The 20,909-nt window shown below is 39.4% G+C and overlaps 2 protein-coding genes across 4 annotated transcripts; one reads left to right on the top strand and one right to left on the bottom strand.

Annotated features, from left to right (window-relative positions):
* Nucleotides 1-321: 321 nt before the first annotated feature.
* Nucleotides 322-6,652, bottom strand: rhbdd3 (rhomboid domain containing 3). The gene is made up of 5 exons (XM_061986347.1): nt 6,258-6,652; nt 5,801-6,184; nt 1,301-1,427; nt 998-1,234; nt 322-910 (listed from the first exon to the last, which is right to left on the bottom strand). The coding sequence occupies exons 1-5, from the start codon at nt 6,409-6,411 to the stop codon at nt 742-744; spliced, it is 1,071 nt and encodes a 356-aa protein (XP_061842331.1). The 5' UTR covers nt 6,412-6,652; the 3' UTR covers nt 322-741.
* A 2,727-nt stretch (nt 6,653-9,379) lies between these two features.
* Nucleotides 9,380-20,030, top strand: ewsr1b (EWS RNA-binding protein 1b). 3 transcript variants are annotated; one of them, XM_061986343.1, is made up of 15 exons: nt 9,380-9,410; nt 9,854-9,890; nt 11,690-11,741; nt 11,924-12,074; nt 12,206-12,428; nt 12,508-12,749; nt 12,871-13,024; nt 16,661-16,698; nt 17,241-17,261; nt 17,344-17,459; nt 17,535-17,664; nt 17,738-17,848; nt 19,098-19,224; nt 19,296-19,637; nt 19,721-20,030. In XM_061986343.1, the coding sequence occupies exons 1-15, from the start codon at nt 9,395-9,397 to the stop codon at nt 19,755-19,757; spliced, it is 1,797 nt and encodes a 598-aa protein (XP_061842327.1). In that variant the 5' UTR covers nt 9,380-9,394; the 3' UTR covers nt 19,758-20,030. The 3 variants fall into 3 exon arrangements, with proteins under 3 accessions (XP_061842327.1, XP_061842326.1, XP_061842324.1); XM_061986342.1 differs by having other exon boundaries at nt 12,502-12,749; nt 16,664-16,698; XM_061986340.1 differs by having other exon boundaries at nt 12,502-12,749.
* Nucleotides 20,031-20,909: the final 879 nt, after the last annotated feature.

The following is a 20,909-nucleotide window of genomic DNA, read 5'->3' as shown; positions in this document are numbered from 1 at the left end:
AATTTGCAGCGGTCTTTCTAATGATTCTGACTTCGAAGAAGGTTTTTGGTCGGTGTTTGGTTGGAAAAATCGTAAAAGATTCAAGTCAAATGTGCTCCTGATTTTCGCCATTTCGAGCGGAGAAAGACTGAATAAGAGCCTGTGGAATAACGAAAAAAGAAGAGCTGATTCAGTGATCAAAAACAAGAAAAATAGAAGGTAAGTAATATATTTTGCATCCTCTTCTGATGTTTTATCAAGATGCTTGAGGAAATGCTGAAAGAGCATGGAGACAACACAAGCTATGGTGTCTATGGGAGCAGAGAAGTCCGGAATCGGTGATACTTTTATGTTCCCTTTTTAATCATAAGTACAAGTAATCATGGACCATGACCACAAAAACCTGCAAGTAGGAGATTTAAATAATAGTTTTTATGTATTTATCCACGCTGTCTTTCCGGGGAAATGGGCTCCAGTTCTGTAGATGGCGTCATACCAAGAGAGGGCACCATATCGAGTTTGGTGATGGAATGGGGCCGTTCCAAGTACATTTGGTTCTCTACTGATTAAAAATAATGAATGAACACAATTGCGGCAAAATGCAGTGCAATATTATGCTGCAACCAGGAGGTTTCTTACAGTTGTGAAAAAAAACCTGTAGCCAATTGTTGCAGCTCAGCAAAAACCCAAACAAGAGTCTGTAGTTTGTCATAAAAAGGCCAAGCCTGTTTCAGATTGTTAGATAGTGTCACCATAAGATACCTAAGGGTTTTTAGGTGGCGCTGCCGTCCTTCCCTTTGTTACCACTACAGCCTGCTCGCCAACTCGATCATCTATGAGCAGGGAGATGGCACCATCCAGCTGTTTCGACGCTGCAAGCGCCACTACAGCTTTTTCTGTGGGGAAGCCCATCTTCTCAAGCTGTTGTAGCCTAGAGGAATCATTATAGACAATGACAATTATTCCATAAATCATTCTATACAGAAGATAAGGTGTGGAGATTTCTGTCGCTACTAACCTCAGAGCCGAAACAGACGATTTTGTCATTTCCACTTTTACGTTCACATGCTCTGGTGCATCCTGTAAGGAGGCAATAATTCCAGCCCTCAGCATCTGTTCCTCCAACACCTCTGCTTCAGAAAGGGCAATAAGCTCCTGAGGCTCCTCCCACTGGTGGTGGTTCAAAATGAAGGGGTCCCTCATAGAAGGTGATATTGTCTGATCATCATAAACAACCGCAGAATGTGATCCCGACCTGTGAAAATGTTACAAGTTAACAATAAAGATGTGTATGGCTGTTTAATGGATACATTTCTCATACATCTGTGGTGTTCTGTAGGTTGGCAATGTGGGTCTGGATGTAGTAAGAATGTATGCTGCAGCGGGGATGAAGCTCAGGACATTGGCTTCTACCAACTCCTGCAGCATCCCGATGAAGGTCTGACTGTCTGAAATGTTCATTCAGGAGGAGGAATAGACAAGTGCATAGAGAGAAGTGGTTTCCTGTACTTTCTGGAATTCTCTCACTAGGATTGCTTTTTAACTTTAACTCAATTTCCTCAAGACCAGTGGTTTTTTTTGACCACAGGGTCAAAAATATGTTTCTTAGCTGTGGTATGTATGGGCAGAGGCACTCGCACTTTTCCACCACCTGTGGCAAAAATGACAATATCAAACCAGAATCGTGTCTGAAGAGAGGATAGCAAACTAAACAGGCGCCATGTCTGCTACCAAGGATGTGTGTGGCAGTATTATGCTCTGGGTCTGTTTTGCTGCCAATGGAACTGGTGCTTTACAGAGAGTAAATGGGACGATGAAAAAGGAAGATTACCTCCAAATTCTTCAGGACAACCTAAAATCTTTAGCCCGGAGGTTTGGTCTTGGGCGCAGTTGGGTGTTCCAACAGAACAATGACCCCAAACACACATCAACAGTGGGAAAGGAATGGTTAAATCAGGCTAGAATTAAGGTTTTAGAATGGCCTTCCCTAAGTCCTGACTTAAACGTGTGGACAATGCTGAAGAAACAAGTCCATGTCAGAAAACCTATAAATTTAGCTGAACTGCACAAATTTTGTCAAGAGGAGTGGTCAAAATTTCAAGCAGAAGCTTGCCAGAAGCTTGTGGATGGCTACCAAAAGGCGCTTTATTGCAGTGAAACTTGCCAAGGGACATGTAACCAAATATTAACATTGCTGTAAGTATACTTTTGACCCAGCAGATTTGGTCACATTTTCAGTAGACCCATAATAAATTCATAAAAGAACCAAACTTTATGAATGTTTTTGTGACCAACAAGTATGTGCTCCAATCACTCTATCACAAAAAAATAAGAGTTGTAGAAATTGTTGGAAACTCAAGACAGCCATGACATTATGTTCTTTACAAGAACGGGGCGGTATAGCTCGGTTGGTAGAGCGGCCGTGCCAGCAACTTGAGGGTTGCAGGTTCGATCCCCACTTCCGCCATCCTAGTCACTGCCGTTGTGTCCTTGGGCAAGACACTTTACCCACCTGCTCCCAGTGCCACCCACACTGGTTTAAATGTAACTTAGATATTGGGTTTCACAATGTAAAGCGCTTTGAGTCACTTGAGAAAAAGCGCTATATAAATGTAATTCACTTCACTTCAAACTTCACTACAAGTGTATGTACATTTTTTAACATGACTGTATGTATATATGCATGCTTTGGAACCCCTGCCTGGAAAGAAAATAATGTTTGCCTTCGTGCCCTAAAATATGAGCCCTCCTTTAAGGAAACACATGCCTTGACCTTAAAAAGTAAAAATTCAATGCATGCTACTCTGTAATAAACAAGCTAAAGTAATAAAAAAAGTTTGAAAAACGCAAAAATTATGACCGAAGTGGTGAAGCTGTATTTTCCTTGCACTTTAATTGTATTGACGGTTTAGTTAGGAAACATATTCATTATCAATTTGGTCAATTTATTTTAGCACAACATAACTGTATGAAAACTAAAATTGTCAGTTATTTATGAGTCCCTTCTTATGCAGCATATTTGGGTAGTATTTATTTTTCTAATCAGCCTGACCGAAGCCTAAGGTTTATGTGTTAAATAATATTTTTTGTGATTAAAACATGGTTTCCTATCATTTGACAAAGTTGTAAACTGTAAGTAGGTTAAATATTACTATTGAATCAAGAGGAAAATGACTCATTCAGTGGTAATAATTGAGTTGGCTCCTCTGGAGTGAAAAAGTTGGGCCCCGAGGTCAAAAAGGTTAAAAGCCCATCGCTCTCGACAACACATAGCAATACCTCTAATAGAAATCTAAATTTAGTGGAGAAGGGCACAAAAGTGGCAAAAATAGTTATTATCCTACACAAGAAATGGCAAATATCACTGATGGTTAAAGGAACGTATCAGGGATGGGAATAACCGATTTCTGTCATTTGTCAAATTCATGGTTGATCAATCAAAGACAAATGAAAAAATTAGGTTTGTGGTCAAAAGAAGAACATGATTGGAAGTTTAGTTAAATGAATATAGACCTCCAACTGTGGAAAAACATTCCGTGGCAAAACATACAGTGATACCTCCACTTAAAAGTACCCCAACTTGAGAGTGTTTTGGGACAGGAGCTGTCTCTCGGATAATTGTTATGTTTTAAGTTGCATGCAAAAAATGAATAGTTACAAGCATCCCTGTCTTTAGTTGGCTGAGCAAATGTCACAGTGAACCCTGTTAGTTCTGACCAAAACATCCGGGGCCGTATTTATCAAGCGTCTTAGAATTACTCCTAAAAAGTCTGCTCAGAGTTGACTTATGAGTAAAGAAATTCTTCGCTGAAAGCTGCACTTAAAAGTTAGTTATCAAGCGTCTTACTCACACTTTCAGCGAAGTGTAGGACTGAATCTTAAGTGTCACACTCAGAGCTGAATTACGACATTACTATGTGCCGTAAATGGAATTTTAGGTGACGTCATTTCTGTGTCCATAGAAATGACCAATCACGGAAGGGAATCCCTTGTCTAAGAATAAAGAAATATCTTAGAAATATTTAAGTGGACAATGGGAGTGTATATTTTGACAATAAACTACAAAATAATACAAAACAAATAAACAATATTGGCAATGAATCAAAAATAAATGTTTCCTTTTCTTTCCAATTCATTTTCCCAGTGGCGAGATATCGAAGCATTGTGATGACCTTTAGTCCTGCTGTGAAAGCTCAGCTGTGTGATGTTGCTGATGAGATGACGCCCCTTATTATTAAATCTGTGACAAAAATAATACCCGCTCTGTGTAAACGATACCGTTTGATCAGCTGCTCGTCATCAAACAAAGCCAGGACATCCTTCCGCTCCCTGAACGTTCGCGCACGTCTCTCTCGCCTCAGTGCCATCCCCCGCTGGCAACTCCTAACCACTTAGGACGCCTCTGAAGGTCTCTTAAATATCATGGAGAGTAGGAGTGATTCTTAGACTTAAGAAAGTTGATAAATAGCTTTTATTCTAAAGTTAGAGAGTAGGACTAAATTTCGCAAATTCTCAGGACTTAAGTGTAAAATGGCACTCTAAGACGCTTGATAAATACGGCCCTTGGTCTTACTTGCTACCAATAGCTTATAGCTAGAGATGGACATAAATGTGTTCTTCAACCATTGGAAGGAAGACAGTGAATGTTAAGGACAAAGCTGAGAAGATGCTAGTGATATTAATTGAATTAAAAAAGGAAATCTTTAAAAGTGTGTAGCCGACTTGGAGAAGCAATTTGAGCGCATCACTGCTGGTCTGCAGTGTACTGAAGCAGAATGAGTCTAACGTCAGCCATGAATGTTAAAATAATATGTAAATGGTATACATTTATTATGAACATACAGAAAAGCTGCTGATGGTGTGTTTGACAGAGAAGTAAATGCTGTATATTATTAAATTACTTAAAAAAATTACTGTAGTTGTTAGTAATACATTCTATTATATTGTATTTATACAATATGTTGTATCTAAATGTTTGTTTCTTTTTTAAAGTTCTGTTACATGCTAAAATTTGGCTGTTTTGGAGGGGGAAACACCAATTAAATTGATTTGAATTCATTGTCAATAGGAGATTTTCTTGAGATACAAGTGTTTTGAGTTAAGAGCGCCGTCACAACCAATTAAGCTCGTAAATTGAGGTTCCACAGTAATTGAATTTCAATTTTAGGAAAATGGCCATCCCAAGAACTTTTATCTTGGACAAAGTGGTTTGAGCTGGAATTGACACAACCCCTGTGTTAAAGTTAAAGTTACATTGATAGCCACACACACACGAGAGCTGTGTCCCAATTCAGGGTCTGCATCCTTCGAGGGGCGAATTTGACGGCCGCTTACGTCACAACGCTGCGGGAAGGCTGTCCCAATTCATTCAAATTCGAAGGCTCCTCCAAATGCAGCCGACGAATGCGCCCTCCTTTTCCCTGTATTCGGAGGATGCACCGCGACTATCCTTAGCGGCCTACCATATCCCAAGATGCTTTGCGTGCCTTTGTTCAACAGCTTTTTGACGATGGCGGAAAATACACTTTCAAATGTAAGTATCCTCCGCAGGCTAGACTGTTCCATTTAACAACGGGTGACGCATCCTTCGGAGGTGCCTCCGAAGGTCCAGCCTTCTGAGGCTGCGTAGGCCGGGTCCTCCGAAGGATGCAGACCCTGAATTGGGACACACAGCTAAGGTGTGGTGAAATTACTCTCTGCATTTGAGCCATCCCCTTGTTCCACCCTCTGGGAGGTGAGGGGAGCAGTGAATAATTTTGGTGATTTAACCCCCAATTCCAACCCTTGATGCTGAGTGCTAGTATTAATTAGGAAAGGATACAATTATGACCAATGCATATTGCGCAGAAGTTGAGCAGGGCCGGTGTTCCGGGGAGTATAATCAGACACAGCAGCAGGAGCAACCAGGGCAGAATCCAAACAGGCAACCACCTATGTAGTCGCCTCCTAGTCATGTGATGACACTGGGCTGTAAACAATGCCAACTGGATGGCAGCATAGCCACAGACCAGGCTGGCCTCAAAGCTAAAGACGAAGAGGACCAGGGTGTACACAAAAGGCAATATGGTCATTGTCAAGGTGGACAGTGCGAGGAAGGCGACTGTTCCCCAGCGACGCTCCTGCCAAGGTCCAAAGAAGAGCAGGAGAGCCACACTGACCACCAGGGAAGGAACATCATCATGACTGAGAGCATACAGGAACACATCTAGTAGAAAAAGGGCGGGAAAATATTAAAGTCAATAAAACAGTCAAACAATGCAATAAAGAAAATGATATACCTCTGAAACGTGGGAAGTCTCCACCTGGACCTAAACTGAGACTTGCTTGGATGCCGCCAACATATAATAACAACATAAGCCCTACCAGTAGGGTTGTTCCAAGTAAGAATACTGGACGTTCTGATTCCAACCATGACCATACACGATACCGCATGACGCTTTAATTACTTTCGTTATTTGCTTGTCATTTTTCTTGCTGGTATGTAGTACGCATGACTATAGTCGTTTCTCATGGTCGCTTTCCACCCAAGTGGCAACTACTAAATATAATTTGGGAGCTGAAATTAACAGTTTATCTTTCTGAGAATTGACAAGTATTTTGTCAATTTGTCGCTGAGATGTTTACTTCCGCGTGACGTCAGTGTTACATCTTCTTCACTGAGAGTGGACGCGGGGGTTGCTAGTGCCACCTATTGGACAAACTGAGAATCGTTGCTGCTTTGTAAACGGGTGTCTGTCTACTCCCCAAAACTGCTCAATTTTAAGAGAAAGTATTGTTTTAAAAGGTGTACTCATGCATGCTTTTTTTTTCAGTTCAGTTTCAGTTTATTTCGAACATGCATATGATACCATGAATTGATGAACGTGGACCCCGACTTAAACAAGTTGAAAAACTTATTCGGGTGTTACCATTTAGTGGTGAATTGTACGGAATATGTACTTAACTGTGCAATCTACTAATAAAAGTTTCAATCAATCAATCAAAATACAATGTAATGCATCACACAATTGCAGTTGTTTCATCCGAAAAGGAGTAGGAAGAAGCAGATCTTATTTAATCCTCCCCCTTTTCATACCATAGCAATTGTATTTTATTACTTGTTGTGTAATTGATTTTTACGCCATATTTGTTCCCACTACCGCACCTTAATCTCGTTATATGCAAATATAATGACAATAAAGTCCATTCTATTCTATTCTAGTCTATTATCCCATGTCCTTGTTCTCTGTAACAGAACAGTGAACAATTAAATAATAAATAAATAATATACCATAGTAAGCAAACAAATATTAAATAAATAAATAATCTTTGTGTCAATTTAAAAAAAAAAGGGGGTTCAAGATGTTCATCATAATTCTTGTTCTGTGTATTTTGTGAACACTTGTAGTTTTAACAGTTTCTTAAACTGAATCATATTGGTGTTTTGTTTGATTTATTTGCTTAATCCATTCCATAATTTAATTCCACATACTGATATGCTAAAGGTTTTAAGTGTTGTACGAGCATTCAAATGTTTTAAATTAGATTTTCCTCTAAGGTTATATTTTTCCTCTTTTGTTGAGATTAATTGTTGTACATTCTCGGGTAGAAGGTTATAGTTTGCTTTATACATAATTTTAGCTGTTTGCAAATGCACTAAATTGTTAAATTTCAATAATTGTGATGTAATAAATAAAGGATTTTTATGTTCTCTATATCCAACATTATGTATTATTCTAATTGATCTTTTTTGTAATACCGTTAGTGAATGAAGCGCACATTTGTATTTGTTCCCCATTTTCTGCTCAATAACTGAGATATGGTAACACTAGTGCACAGTAAAGAATATGAAGAGATTTTTGGTCAACAACATGTTTTGCTTTATTCATTATTGGCATGTTTCTTGCTACTTTATGTTGTATATTTTTTTACATGAGGTTTCCAATTCATTTTATCATCTATTATTACACCCAAAAATGTGTTTTCTTTTACCCTTACTTTATTCCGTCTATTTCTTTATTTTTTTTTGTCCTGTCCAGCTTCTCAGGCAAATCATATTGTTGATGTAGATGCCCATATCGGCTGTACAAATTTACTTTACAAAAGAGAAGTGTGGGATACTTCTCTTGTTGCCTTGTTTGTATTTGACTTCATTAAATGGATTTATATTATTATTTGGTGCAGCCGGGCCGGAGTAGGAGGGGATAGAAAGAGAAAAAAAGGAAGACAGAGGGGGAAATTGTGGGGACAAGAGGGGGATAAGACAGAGACAACAACAACAGCAAACACAACAATAACAATAATAACAACAACAACAACAATAGAACAACATCAGCAAATAGGATATGTACAAATATGATGGTAAAAGTGATAGCAAATAAGCAGTTAGTGAAATAAATAATAATACAGAAATGACAATGAACATTATTACACTACAAATGGAACAATACAAAAACCAACAGATATAGCACTATTGATTATGAGTATTAACAATAATGACCTATATTATCAACAAAACAATTGTTCAATTGCAACAATACATATATGTAATGATAACTTGAAATACAAAAGAAAGCAGATAAATGGAGGGGAAGAAAGAGAAGCCAACTATATTAACCTTGTAAATTGTTATAGTAAAAATAGGTTAAGCTTTGTCAGTGTGCCGTGTGTTACCCAGTTTCCCCGAGGGCAAGAACGTTAATAAATGTTTGATGAAACGTGATTATATGCATGAGTATGTATGTATATATGTATGTTTGTACAGTGAATGTATATGTATACTATATGTATATGTATGTTTGTACAGTGAATGTATATGTACATGTATGTTTGTACAGTGAAAGTGCGTGTGGATGTAGGAACTTTTGAGTGTGTAGGTACTGTAACTTGTGTATGTATGTGGGAGCGCATGTGTGTATGTATGTATATGTGTCTTACTGAGATTCAAAACTAGTCTGTTTTTGTCAAACCATCTTTTTAACTTTTTCACTTCTTCTGTTATTATTTGTATTATCTTCAGTGTGTTCTCTCCTGAACAAAATTGAAGGGTTTTATTCATTGCACTACTTTTATTGTTGTCGGCTCTGTTTAAAAACTGTATTTGTACAAATAACAAATGAAATCGTTTCCAAAAGGTACGAGTTTATAAACTTTGCAAATTAATTATTGTTATTTTGTTAATTTTCTCCGTAGCTCTGTTTTGGAGTCACAAAGACAGCCGTGCTTTATACCAGAGCACGTACACCGTGACGTCACTGAAAGTAAAAGAGTTTCGAAGGACCCTTTTTTGTTGTGGAGGCGTTGCCCGGGCAAAGCAGAGATCTCGTTGTTTGAAACCATGAGTATGTTGTCTCGCGATATTTCCTGCTTGTTGCGCACTCAAAGGCGTCTCTCCGCCAGCCAGCTCTGCCCAGTCGTCTCATACAAGGCACACAAAATGGCGTCAGCTCCCGGTGAGTGTAACTTTCTGACGATATTCTTTATATTTACTGAGAAATAATGAGATTTTATTTGAATACATTTGCGTTTTACTTGGATACAATAAGGTTGTGACTCGAAATGTTGCGTTTGTAGTCGTTATTAATGTGAATTTCAATCTGCGCTATTTGGCGCCAGCCACGAGGCCGAATGTGATTCATTAATGGCCGTCGTCGGTTCAGACGATTTTATGAACAACAAATAATTCCGTCCTAAATTTTGTGTAATCAATTACACCAGTGTCCATCCAAACATATATATTTGTGATTTTTTGGTATTCTAAGCCTGGTCGGCAACACAACGTCCTCTGCATGCAGATGAATAGATCTAAAGGCGGGCCGTTAGCGAGCTGCTAGCTTTAGCATTAGCCGTGTTGCTATTGCTAGTCGTTCATCAATTGTTTTATTTTCCTCAACAGATTACAGCGCATACAGCCAGTCTACTGCTCAACAAGGGTAAGTGTTCAACAAACATACTATATTTATTACGGTATATCGTGTTGTATTGACACTCACTATTCATCGTGAAGGTCGGTTATAGCCTTGCATGCTAAGAGATTGTCTTTATGGCTCTGTACATGTAGCAGATCATTAATGAGCCGTTAATTTCAAATTGTTCAAAAGGCTGGCTCATTATTCTTTTCTTAAAACGATTCGTGTTTTAGGTAAAATAATCACTCGACGCAGTTACTTAATTTGGATCATAATTCAAATTGGTCAAAATGTGCCCTTTTGTGAGAATGATTCTGAAATTGATTATACATTAAATTGGTTTGTGTTGTAAACGTTCCACAAAGTGGTGTCCTATCCCGATTTTTTGTCAGGGAGGTAAATACATTTTGGTGCCCATACTCTGAACAAACAAATGTAAAGACCACGGTTAACTAACATGTAAACAACTTACTGTAAAAGAAAAGTCCGCACAATGTTTTATTAATACAGAAGAAATGCTAAATACCGTATTTTTCGGATTATAAGTCGCTCCGGAGTATACGTCGCACCGGCCGAAAATGCATAATAAAGAAGGGAAAAAAACATACATAAGGCGCATTTTTGGGGGAAATTTATTTGATAAAATCCAACACCAAGAATAGACATTTGAAAGGCAATTTAAAATAAATAAAGAATAGTGAACAACGGGCTGAATAAGTGTACGTTATATGACGCATAAATAACCAACTGAGAACGTGCCTGGTATGTTAACGTAACATATTATGGTAAGAGTCATTCAAATAACTATAACATATAGAACATGCTATATACGCTCACCAAACAATCTGTCACTCCTGATCGATAAATCCGATGAAATCTTCTCCCTCGTTGTCGCTCCTGGTATGCGCCGCTCCCTTTCTTTCTGCTGCTCGATCGACATTTTCTGCTGCATATTTCACTACGTCCAGCTTGTAATCTGCAGTATATGATTTCCTTTTCAGTGCCATTTTTGTTCAGCCCTTCTCAGTTTTTGTAAGTTACCGCCAATGTTGGAATAATCAATTTTAATAGCTACGGACGTAGCAGCAGTTAGCATCCCATGACCTACAATGCACTTCTGCCATGACCCGCCCCCGCCAAATTCTTATTGGTTGACGTGTGTGTGACGATTGCTGACATTTGCTTCGTCTTTTACGCGAATGAGATAAATAATATTATTTGATATATTACGGTAATGTGTTAATAATTTCACACAAGTCGCTCCGGAGTATATGTCGCACCCCCGGCCAAACTATTTAAAAAAAACTGCGACTTATAATCCGAAAAGTTCGGTAGTAAAATGCTAAGAAAAATATTAACAGAACTGATGGCTACTGCAAGTTACGAAACCGCTTTATTATGAAGCTGGATGTGGCGCGGTCTTTCTGACGTCACTTCCTGTGTGGGACAAGGTCTGTCTGGCGTCACTTCCTCTCCGAACTCAGTTTGTAAACGATCAATGAGTCCATACAAAGCTAAGAGCCGGAGATTCAAGAAATACACGGCGCACTTACCTGTGTAAAAATTGGTCTGAGGGGGGGGACCTTAAAAGTTGGTTTAGTGTGGCTGAAACGGGGCTTGGGCTAAATCATTATTCAAGGGCTTAGTGTCGACAGCCTGAAACTGTGGCAGGAAAGTCCAAAGTTACTTATCAGTGTCTCCTCTTCTTATTAGGCTGTGCATACATAACTTTGTTCATGTGAATTGAGTTTGCTGATGAGAACACATTTCACCATGCCCTTTGTTAATTATACGTGCCTTGTCCTAAACTTTGCCTCTTGCAGGTATGCTGCTTATGCTGCCCAGCCCACACAAGCTTATGGACAATCTGCCCAGGTAAAACTTAATTTAATTGTATGTCTGCTCTTAATACCCATCAAGATACAGGCACAGCTTTATTAGTTTTACTTTTAATGTTGTACGACTTGACCACAAATAGTTTATGAATTATAAGTTTGTGGTTAGAAGTATTGCAGCTTATATAGTACAGTGGAGATAAACTGCTTTTATTTCAACAGCAGAGTTATGGCCAGCAGAGTTATGGATCATATGCTCAACCCGCGGCTGCTGCTGCTGACGGTACATATGCACAGACAACTCCCGCTGCTGGTTACACTCAACCACAGCAACCCCAACAATACAGTTCCACTTATGCCCAGCCAGCCCAAGGTATGTGAGTGGAACAATGTATTTTGGGTTACAATTTGAGTGTTGGTCACTCGATCCCCAAGTGTTTTGGTTTTGAAATATGTTCAAAATTAGTGACAATTTTTTTCCTTTCCTTTGTTCACTCCCCACAGCTGGCTATACTGCTGCCCAGTCGACCGCTCATAGTTACACCCAGTCATCCCAGGGCTATGGAGCACAGGCTTATGATGGTACTCCTGCTGCTGCCGCTGCTGCAGCCGCAGCTGCTGCTGCTGCTCCAGCTGCCTCCCAGTCTTATGGGTCCCAGCCTGGATATGCTGCTCAGTCTGCATATCCTGCTTATGGTCAACAGCCAGCTCCGACTGCACCACAAAGGTTTGTTCCCATTGATTAAAAATTGCAAATACCTGAACACCACAAATGCAATGTTTTTTTTCTCTCCCGCCAGTTACAGTGCGAACAGCCAGCCTTCTAGTTACAACCAAAGCAGCTACTCTCAGCAGGCAGGGTATGGCCAGCCTGGTTATCAGGCCCAGCCATCAAGCTACGGCCAGCCGTCAAGCTACGGTCAGCAGCAGGCCCAGCAACAGGCCCCTCCGGCTTACCCACCCCAGGCTGCAAGTTCCTATGGGCAGCCCCCCACCAGCCAGTATGGCCAGCAAGGTGGACCACCTAGCTATCAGTCCAACCATTACAGTAAGCTTTGCTCCCTAATTATGTTGTGCTTGTCTGTTATCAAATGGTAAAATCGATTTGGTGGTTAAGGTTTTTTTTTTTTTTTAAATTTTAGAATTGTAATGGTTTATTTTGTTTGTAGATAGTTATAGACCGGATGGCCAGGGCGGGGGTTCTGGTTACTCAGACTCTTCGAGGTACTCCAGTGGAGGAGAGGGCAGGGGCCCTGGCCGTGATGGTTTCGACAGAGGAGGAATGATGCATCGTGGGCGTGGTGGCATGGGTCGTGGCATGGGGTAAGTCTTTTTCTTTAATATGTGACACGACTTATGCATTTTTGATTCTACGGACGTGGCCACGTTGGGAAGGGCTGAGACACACTTCAGTATTAAGAAATGTAAATGATGAAACTGAACGATTAGTTTAGTCTAATACAATGCCTAGATAATGACAAAATACTTTGAAAACCTGTTTCTCTCAGCCCTGCCACTAAATTGTCCGATGGTAAGTGAACAGACTTTTTTATTAGATTTTATTGGGTCCTGTGCATAGTATAGGCTTGAGCAAGTTTATCTTGATAGCTTTAGGCAAATCTCAGAATGATCTGACTAGTTTTGGGTATTAAGTTTGTCATAAAATGAAACTTTTCACAAGTCAAATATTGTAATTGGTATATTGTGGTAGTTTTCGCACCAAAAGATTAATGGGTCAGTATTTCACTGGAAAGGCCTTCAACAAGAGCTGGGTGATATGGCCTAAACTTTTTTTCTTTTTTTTTTCAATGTCTAATCTCAGTATCCCTTTTTGTTTTTGCCTGCCATTTTTAAAGCATCTGTACTTAAAACTATATATTGGTTCAAAATGTTGAAATACGGTGTAAATGAAGCAAATTAAATAAGACACACATAAAAATATATTTTTTTTTAAATGTTACTCAAAAGTAAAAAAAAAAAAAAAAATCTTGAACTGTTTTACACTTCTAAGAGTTCGCAAGGATGTAAGGCCCAAAATAAACAAAATTGCCCCATTGGGGGTAATGAAGACATTCTGAAATTTTAACATTACTATTTTCTAATTATGCTGGAACATAATGCTGTTATATTGCTACTTGAAAATCTTCTTTTTTTAACAATGTAGATAGCTTCAAGTTAAAATATTAGTCAGGTAGCAGCTAAACTGTTAATATGCTATATCTACTGGCAGCATTAAGCAAGCTGTGCAGACTCTGCATTTTCACACTTTCTGTATAATCACTTAAAGTTGAAGTGACTGGGTTTTTCAAACATACCTTGTTGAATATAAATTGATGCACCATAATGGACAGATTAGGTGTCATTTAAGAACATTGCAACCTAAAACCATTCCGCATTTGCGTGAACCATTCTTTATCTGGTGTTTGGTTGGTTTTCCCAACATATCTGGTTATGAGGTAATTCAATTAATGCTCACAACAGTCAAACGAGGAAGAGTGAACTCTGCTCAAGGCAGACATTCATTACAAAGACGGGTTGGAGAGACTTTAAATTTTGTCAACTGACTTTATTTGATTTGATGGAATTCTAGTAACTCTTGTGTGGTGCATCTCAATCGAATTTTCTCAAACAAGCCATAAAGACTTGAAATCCAAATGCACCTCACATTTTTGGTACAGGTTGCACAGGGTTGTTTCTCATGCATCTTTTGGAGTTGTGGTGTTTCTTTAAAAAACAGGGATCCCAGATGCGCGCTGTTTAGCAGTATTCCGCTATTTTTCTGTAGCCAATGTGGTAATTTTTTTTGACGTCTGCATAAAACCGACAAAACAATGCATATTGACCAAGTCAGGTTGCTTTTGTGGTGTCGTGGTTGGATTTTGGCCAATGGCTTTCACTGTGGGGCGAGACTTCCGGGTCAAGGATGGGGAAGTGATGTGTTCTGGGGTGAGAGTTGGGGAGAGTGGAAAGGAAAAAGAGGTACATTGAGCTTGTTGTACGAGTATTGCCTTTCGTCAAATATTGAAGACAAACTGGGAATTTGTCTCATGACTTACTAAACCAAGTGACTCACTAATTCAACAAAATATTTGAGTTTTAAATTGCATTTGTACAGAATTTCTCTGGCGAAAATGCCTTCCAAAGTATATTAAAATGGTCAAATCTCTTCAATTTAAAAGGGCCTCTTTCATTCCCCATCTGATATTTTTGAATTCCTCAATTTTTTTGTTTTTTTAATTCACTGGGATCCCTGATAAACATACAAATGAACACGGTGGGCAAGGTTCCCATGTGTACTGGAAAATGACAAATATTCCAGTGATGGAAAATAAGAACCAAGGTCAAACAAATGTCCTGGAAGCCACTATCCTCTTAATCTTCCCCTGCCTTGTGAGCGAATGCACACGGGTTAAAAGTTCTGCGTATGCATGTTGTCACTTTTTTTTTTACATACTTTGGGCAACATTTAGGCACAGCATTTCTCTGCTTCTAGCCAGCGCAGAACCTCCTGGTAATGGTACCAGGTTTTGCAACCCCTGTGATTCCAATTGAGTGTTACTAGATTTAGCGACTTCACACTAAGGACTTACTGACAACATACAAAAGTGTATGACGTGATAACTGGTCTTTGTAGCGGGTGTAAATATTATGGAAAACAATTTCAGGTAAAGAGTGGAAACCCTGGGTCAAATTCTGAATGTGGGAGCATCTTGTGGGGCTTGGTGATGTGGCATTAATGATTTTGAAACTCATTCAAGTAGTTGCATCTCCTTCTCCCCTTTCATTAAGAATGGTCAACAAGCGAAAATGCTTTCTTGAGAGATAAAAATAGTTCTGCAGAAGTCGGTAAAACAGATGCCCACAATGAGGTTAAAATGCCATGGAATGGTAAAGTTAACTGATCCTTTTAAATTTAAATGAAAATTGGGTGTTTTGTGTTTTCCCAGTGTCAATTGTAAAGGCAGACTTTAGACATGATTTTAGATGTCCATTAACTGCAAAAATAATACAAATAGGATGTAGACCATAATATATAAAGATCCTTTTAAATTTAAATGAAAATTGGGTGTTTTGTGTTTTCCCAGTGTGAATTGTAAAGGCAGACTTTAGACATGATTTTAGATGTCCATTAACTGCAAAAATAATACAAATAGGATGTAGACCATAATATATAAAGTCAGATAAAACAACAATTTATAGCACTGCACAGGTGTAATGGGGGGAGGTGGGATCTTTACAATGTCATTTTTGAAATGTGTTAACTGTCTTTTGTGGCTTTGAAATTCAACTGTTTGATCACATTTGAACACTTTTAACATGCTTTGTCACATTTATACCGTACAGGTAACAGAGCCATTTAAAACCATCTTTTCTCTAGAAAGTATCTGTACTCAGTGCAGAGATGCCAACTTAAGCAGCAAGAGGGATCTTAAACAGATTTCTGGTCTGCCTTTTTGCCAACAACTGAGGATGGTGGTGTTTCTGAGCATGATGGGGTTTTTTTTACATAAGTGTTTTTAAATCAACTTTTTCATGTTTTTTTTTTTTTGTAAAGTTTTTTTTATTTTTATTTTATTGTTGATTGAATTAACTGATTAATGTGAAATTTCAGATGCATTGTCCTGTTTTCTTTGAGGATGTTTTGTATTTAACTAGATCCTAATGTTAAAAGTAAAGTTTGTCATCAATGCATCTGAAATTATTTACAAGTCTTTTTTGTCACATTCTTTTCAAGCATCTACACAACTGTTAACACTACTGAAGCTGTAATGAGCTAACAAACTACTGGTAGTTAATACAATATACCCTCAATAACTTTGTATAATCCTGGGGGGCATTTACTTGATGTTGGGCACGTTAGAATGTTTTTTGACTCCCTCAATCAAGCCACTTTGCTCGAGCCATGGAAGTGGCCGTAAAAGGGAAAAGGCCTTCATATCTCCATTTATTCCCCCATAGCAGCGCTGGAGACAGAGGTGGCTTCAGTAAGCCTGGTGGTAAGTTTACGAGAATTACACTGGTTAGTTCTTTCATGCCTTTTTAAAAAGCTCAAGTTTTCTTCCAGAATGCATTTTAATATTATGGTATGAAACCGCGATTGTTGAGCACACCTGAATTTAAGGACAATTTGTCCAGTGCCCGAAAACATTTCACTGAGGTTCTTGGTATAATTCAATCACCACTTATGGTTTGATGACCTGTTTTTCCAAAATAATAATGACAAATTGCGACTTGAGACTGGGTTGTCTTTTTTTGTTTTTAAAAAAAAAAAGGGTTATCTGGGTTTTTGCCGTTTATGAATTGGTCTAAGAGGCTTTACAAAAACACAAAATTATTGCATTTGGGGCTAGAGGTATTTTATCTACAATATTGCTTTTGGGATTGTGTGTCCTTTACAATGGTTAAATGGCCCACAGTGTGTAAGGAAGTCAGCTGTATTGTAGCCTTTTACAGGTGTTTCTACACTGTACTTGAGTAGCACACACTTACTTTTTTCCCTCTGTTTCTTTCTGCCACCTTCCCATTCACTGGAATGCAGCACACGGAGACGAGCGTGATGGTAAGCAGACCTTATTTTAACCCACTGCTACCCGGTCAATGTGATTTACTTTTCTGTTAATGCTTTGGTGACCATTTCTTAGGACGCACTGAAGAGCAAGATGAATCGGAGAACTGTGCTATCTACATCACTGGCTTGACTGAGAAGGCTAACATTGAGGAAATGGCTGAATTCTTCAAACACAGTGGCTCAATTAGAGTAGGAAAACTGACTTAACTTTGGAAGACTGTCTCAAAGAAGAGGTCAGAGGTTAACTGCTCAATATCTCCTCAGTTCAATCGCAGGCTTGGCCAGCCTGCCATAAACATCTACACGGACAAGGACTCAGGGAAGCCCAAGGGAGATGCCACCCTCTCGTATGAGGAACCAGCCAACGCCAAAGCTGCTGTGGAACACTTCGATGGTAGGCACGGCTGTCTTTTTTCTTTTTGACGTAAAAAGGAAGATGCTTACTGTAAGGCTTGTGAAAAATTTAGGGAAGGAGTTCCAGGGCCGCAGGCTCAAGGTGTCTATGGCACGTCGTAAACCTCAAATTGGTGGAATGAGAGGAGGCATGCCCATGCGAGATGGCATGATGGGCCGAGGAGGTAAGTCTAAGGCTCTACTCAGACATGCCTTCATTTTCATGTCATCTAGTTTGCATATAGTCAAGCCTGTCCATATCGACCACTCAAAGAAAACCGCAAAGGTGCCCACGAGGGCTGTGTAATAAAATAGATTGATCGATACCTAAAAAATCTTGCTTTATCGATTCCCCCGCATCCTGCTTAGAATTGTAAGATTATCTGTAAAGTGGTGAAAGGACAGCAGCTATAACTCTGGAGGCACTATTGCATACAAATATCCCGCTATGGATGGAACAATTACCTATATTAATCGACAGTAAAACTTCAAAAGGTTACTATTACCACTTAATGTAAAACTGATTGACTGCGCTTCGATAGACTCCCAGCCTGGTGGTACTCATTTAGTGGAGAAGCAAGCTCGTGTGCTAACTGATAGCTATCGTAAATACAAGAGACCAGAACAATATTTCATGTTTTGTTTTGCCTAAGAAAGTATAGTTTGTTGATTTTTAATTAAAAACTGGTGAATACATTTCAGTGTATGTATAAGTACTCTTGAGCACATTTAACCATTAGGCATGTGAATGGTCCGCGAAAAAACAGAAATCTGCGTTTTAAACATTAATTTTCGCCTCAAAATATCAGTTCTGTGTATTTTTAAATTAAATCTTCAGTCGAAGGTCCTTGCTGTTCCTTATGCCTAAACGCTGCACTGAGTTGCAGAACGGGGCGGCGTCAGGAGAACCGAAACAAGCTTGCTAAATAGCTAACCATCAGCTAGCTTACTTGTCGCTTGCGCTCTCCGAGGCACAACCTTGACAGCTGTTCACATTGCTGCTAATCTTATTTGGCTGATTACACAAACACTAGTTTTAGAGTGTATTTTTGACGTGACGGATGTAGAGAGAGGTCACAACACTAGGAAGTATGTTACCCGATGGGGCGTGGCTACAGGAGTTGCTCAATGGGAAGCAGATTTCTGAGTGGGTTAATGCAAATCGTGAGCGAGCACTAACGTCAATTGCTGTTCTCTATTAAATTACCAGACTTAACATTATGGAAGAAAGCACAAAATCATATCGTAGCAAGTTTCTTTAAGGACAAAGCAAATACCTGATTATCAATTAGTTGTCATTGCAGAAAATACTGATATTAGCAGCCACTGGCTGTGTTAAACAGATGGCCGTTATAGACAAGGTTAATAACTACTTTTCTGTGCAGGGCAACCTTAGCTCTGTCTGTATTTCTAATGGTATGAAACCCCCATTAGGTATGATGGGCCGTGGAGGAGACCGTGGTGGGTTCATGCCCCGAGGTGGTCCACGTGGTATGGGCAGAGGTGGGCCCACAGGAGGCAACATGCAGCAGAGAGCTGGGGACTGGGAATGTCCTAATCCGTATGTTTAAAAAAAAAAAAAAATCTGGTTCTAAAGAGCATTTAAGTAATTTGTGGTGGATATTTCTCCAGGGGCTGTGGCAACCAGAACTTTGCCTGGAGGATGGAGTGCAACCAGTGCAAAGCTCCCAAACCTGACGGAATGGGTGGTGGCGGTGGTGGTGGTCCTCCTTCCTTTCCTCCTGGCGGTGACCGAGGCAGAGGTGGAATGGGAATGCGTGGGGGCAGAGGCATGGACCGTGGTGGGCCCGGAGGCCCTGGTGGATTCCGTGGAGGCTGGGGAGGTGACCGTGGTGGATTCAGAGGCCGTGGTGGCATGGACAGGGGTGGCTTCCGTGGTTCTGGCCGTGGAGGACCACCCATGGGTGGCAGAGGAAGGGGGATGGGCCCACCAGGTGGCAAGATGGATATGAGGTAAGCCAGATGTGCACAGAGGTTGACAGTTTTTATTCATTTGCCACCAATTGCTGACATCTGTTTTTGGTGCTTGTTTTTAGGGATCATCGCGGGGAGCGCAGGGAGAGACCTTATTGAAGTTCTTGACCTTTTTGTGCCGTACCATATGGAATTTTAAGATGCAAATTTTTAATTTATGATTCCATATGTGATGGTTATTTTAACTGCTCTCCAATCCTGCGCAGTTTCACCTTCCATTTTTATTTTTACGTATTCTAGTTTGTTTATACTTAATGTGCATGTTTTTTTAATACAGCTCAGTTTTGTCATTGTATCGTTAGTGCAATATTTGTTATTGCCTGCCCTTTTCCTTCCAAAACTGTTAGAGGGAATAAACTTTTACTGATGTTATGTGACGTGTTTTTCCTTCATAAACATGACTCAGAACTACGTAAGTCATAAGGATGGACTAATTTTATTGAATATAAAAACTTAGAATTTATGACACTAAAAGAGCTTTCTTTAGTCTGTTGGCTGCAGTTGAGTCCACTTGATGGTTTTAACCTACTTTAAATTTTACCAGCAGGAGGTGCAATTTGTTAAAGTATCCAGACTGATCTGACATACCTTAGTCTGATCTAAAGATAAAAGTGGATCTCTATTAAATTTTTTAGATGTGCTTTTTGGAGGTATATCTTTCAATGAACTAATAGAACCGTCAACTTTTAAATTCCACTGTGTTCGCTTAAAGGCAATCACGATAAAGGGTTTATTAGTTACAGGTGTCATTCCTGGAATATTTTAAAGATGGAGTATTTGTGGAGAAGTTTCTACAGCTTCGGTAACAATCATGAGTGTTTATAGCATAGCAATGATGTTGCATGAAGAATTACTCAAATGATTATGGATTTGCAGACCAAAACTTTCTAAAGAAGCCATTAACAACTTGTCAAACCAAAGAAAACCCCAAAGTGGGTAATTTTTTAATTCAGTGTTTCACATTTACTGATTATATTTACTATAAATTGCTTGTCTTGCTTCCAGGCCTGTTTCGTACATGCAGTGAGCGACTAGCAAATTGCAGTCATGTTTTGATTGAATATACTTTCAGTGATGTCAACATCGCCCAAGTGCAGATGGAATAGGCTACAGCACCCCCTGCGACTCTGAAAAGGACAAGCGGTAGAAAATGGATGGATGACTAATAGTCCACATCGCCAAATCCCCTATCATTAGCCACAGCACTTAAAGCTAATGTGTTAACTAAACTGTTAAGTTGGGCTTAGGTTA

Source organism: Nerophis lumbriciformis, linkage group LG12, assembly GCF_033978685.3.
Source record: "Nerophis lumbriciformis linkage group LG12, RoL_Nlum_v2.1, whole genome shotgun sequence".
NCBI lineage: Eukaryota > Metazoa > Chordata > Actinopteri > Syngnathiformes > Syngnathidae > Nerophis > Nerophis lumbriciformis.
Note: the sequence above shows the minus strand (reverse complement) of the source record. Positions and strands in the feature narration are given on the sequence as shown.

Bases quoted from the DNA above. Each gene is read 5' to 3' on its own strand.
- rhbdd3 (XM_061986347.1), bottom strand. From the start codon at position 6,411: ATGCGGTATCGTGTATGGTCATGGTTGGAATCAGAACGTCCAGTATTC. The intron at 1,428-5,800 runs GTATCCTTTCCT...TGAACATTTCAG, and splicing joins AATATGCATTGGTCATAATT to ACAGTCAGACCTTCATCGGG. The intron at 1,235-1,300 runs GTATGAGAAATG...ACATTTTCACAG, and splicing joins ACCTACAGAACACCACAGAT to GTCGGGATCACATTCTGCGG.
- ewsr1b (XM_061986340.1), top strand. The intron at 9,891-11,689 runs GTAAGTGTTCAA...TGCCTCTTGCAG, and splicing joins CAGTCTACTGCTCAACAAGG to GTATGCTGCTTATGCTGCCC. The intron at 17,262-17,343 runs GTAAGCAGACCT...ACCATTTCTTAG, and splicing joins ACACGGAGACGAGCGTGATG to GACGCACTGAAGAGCAAGAT.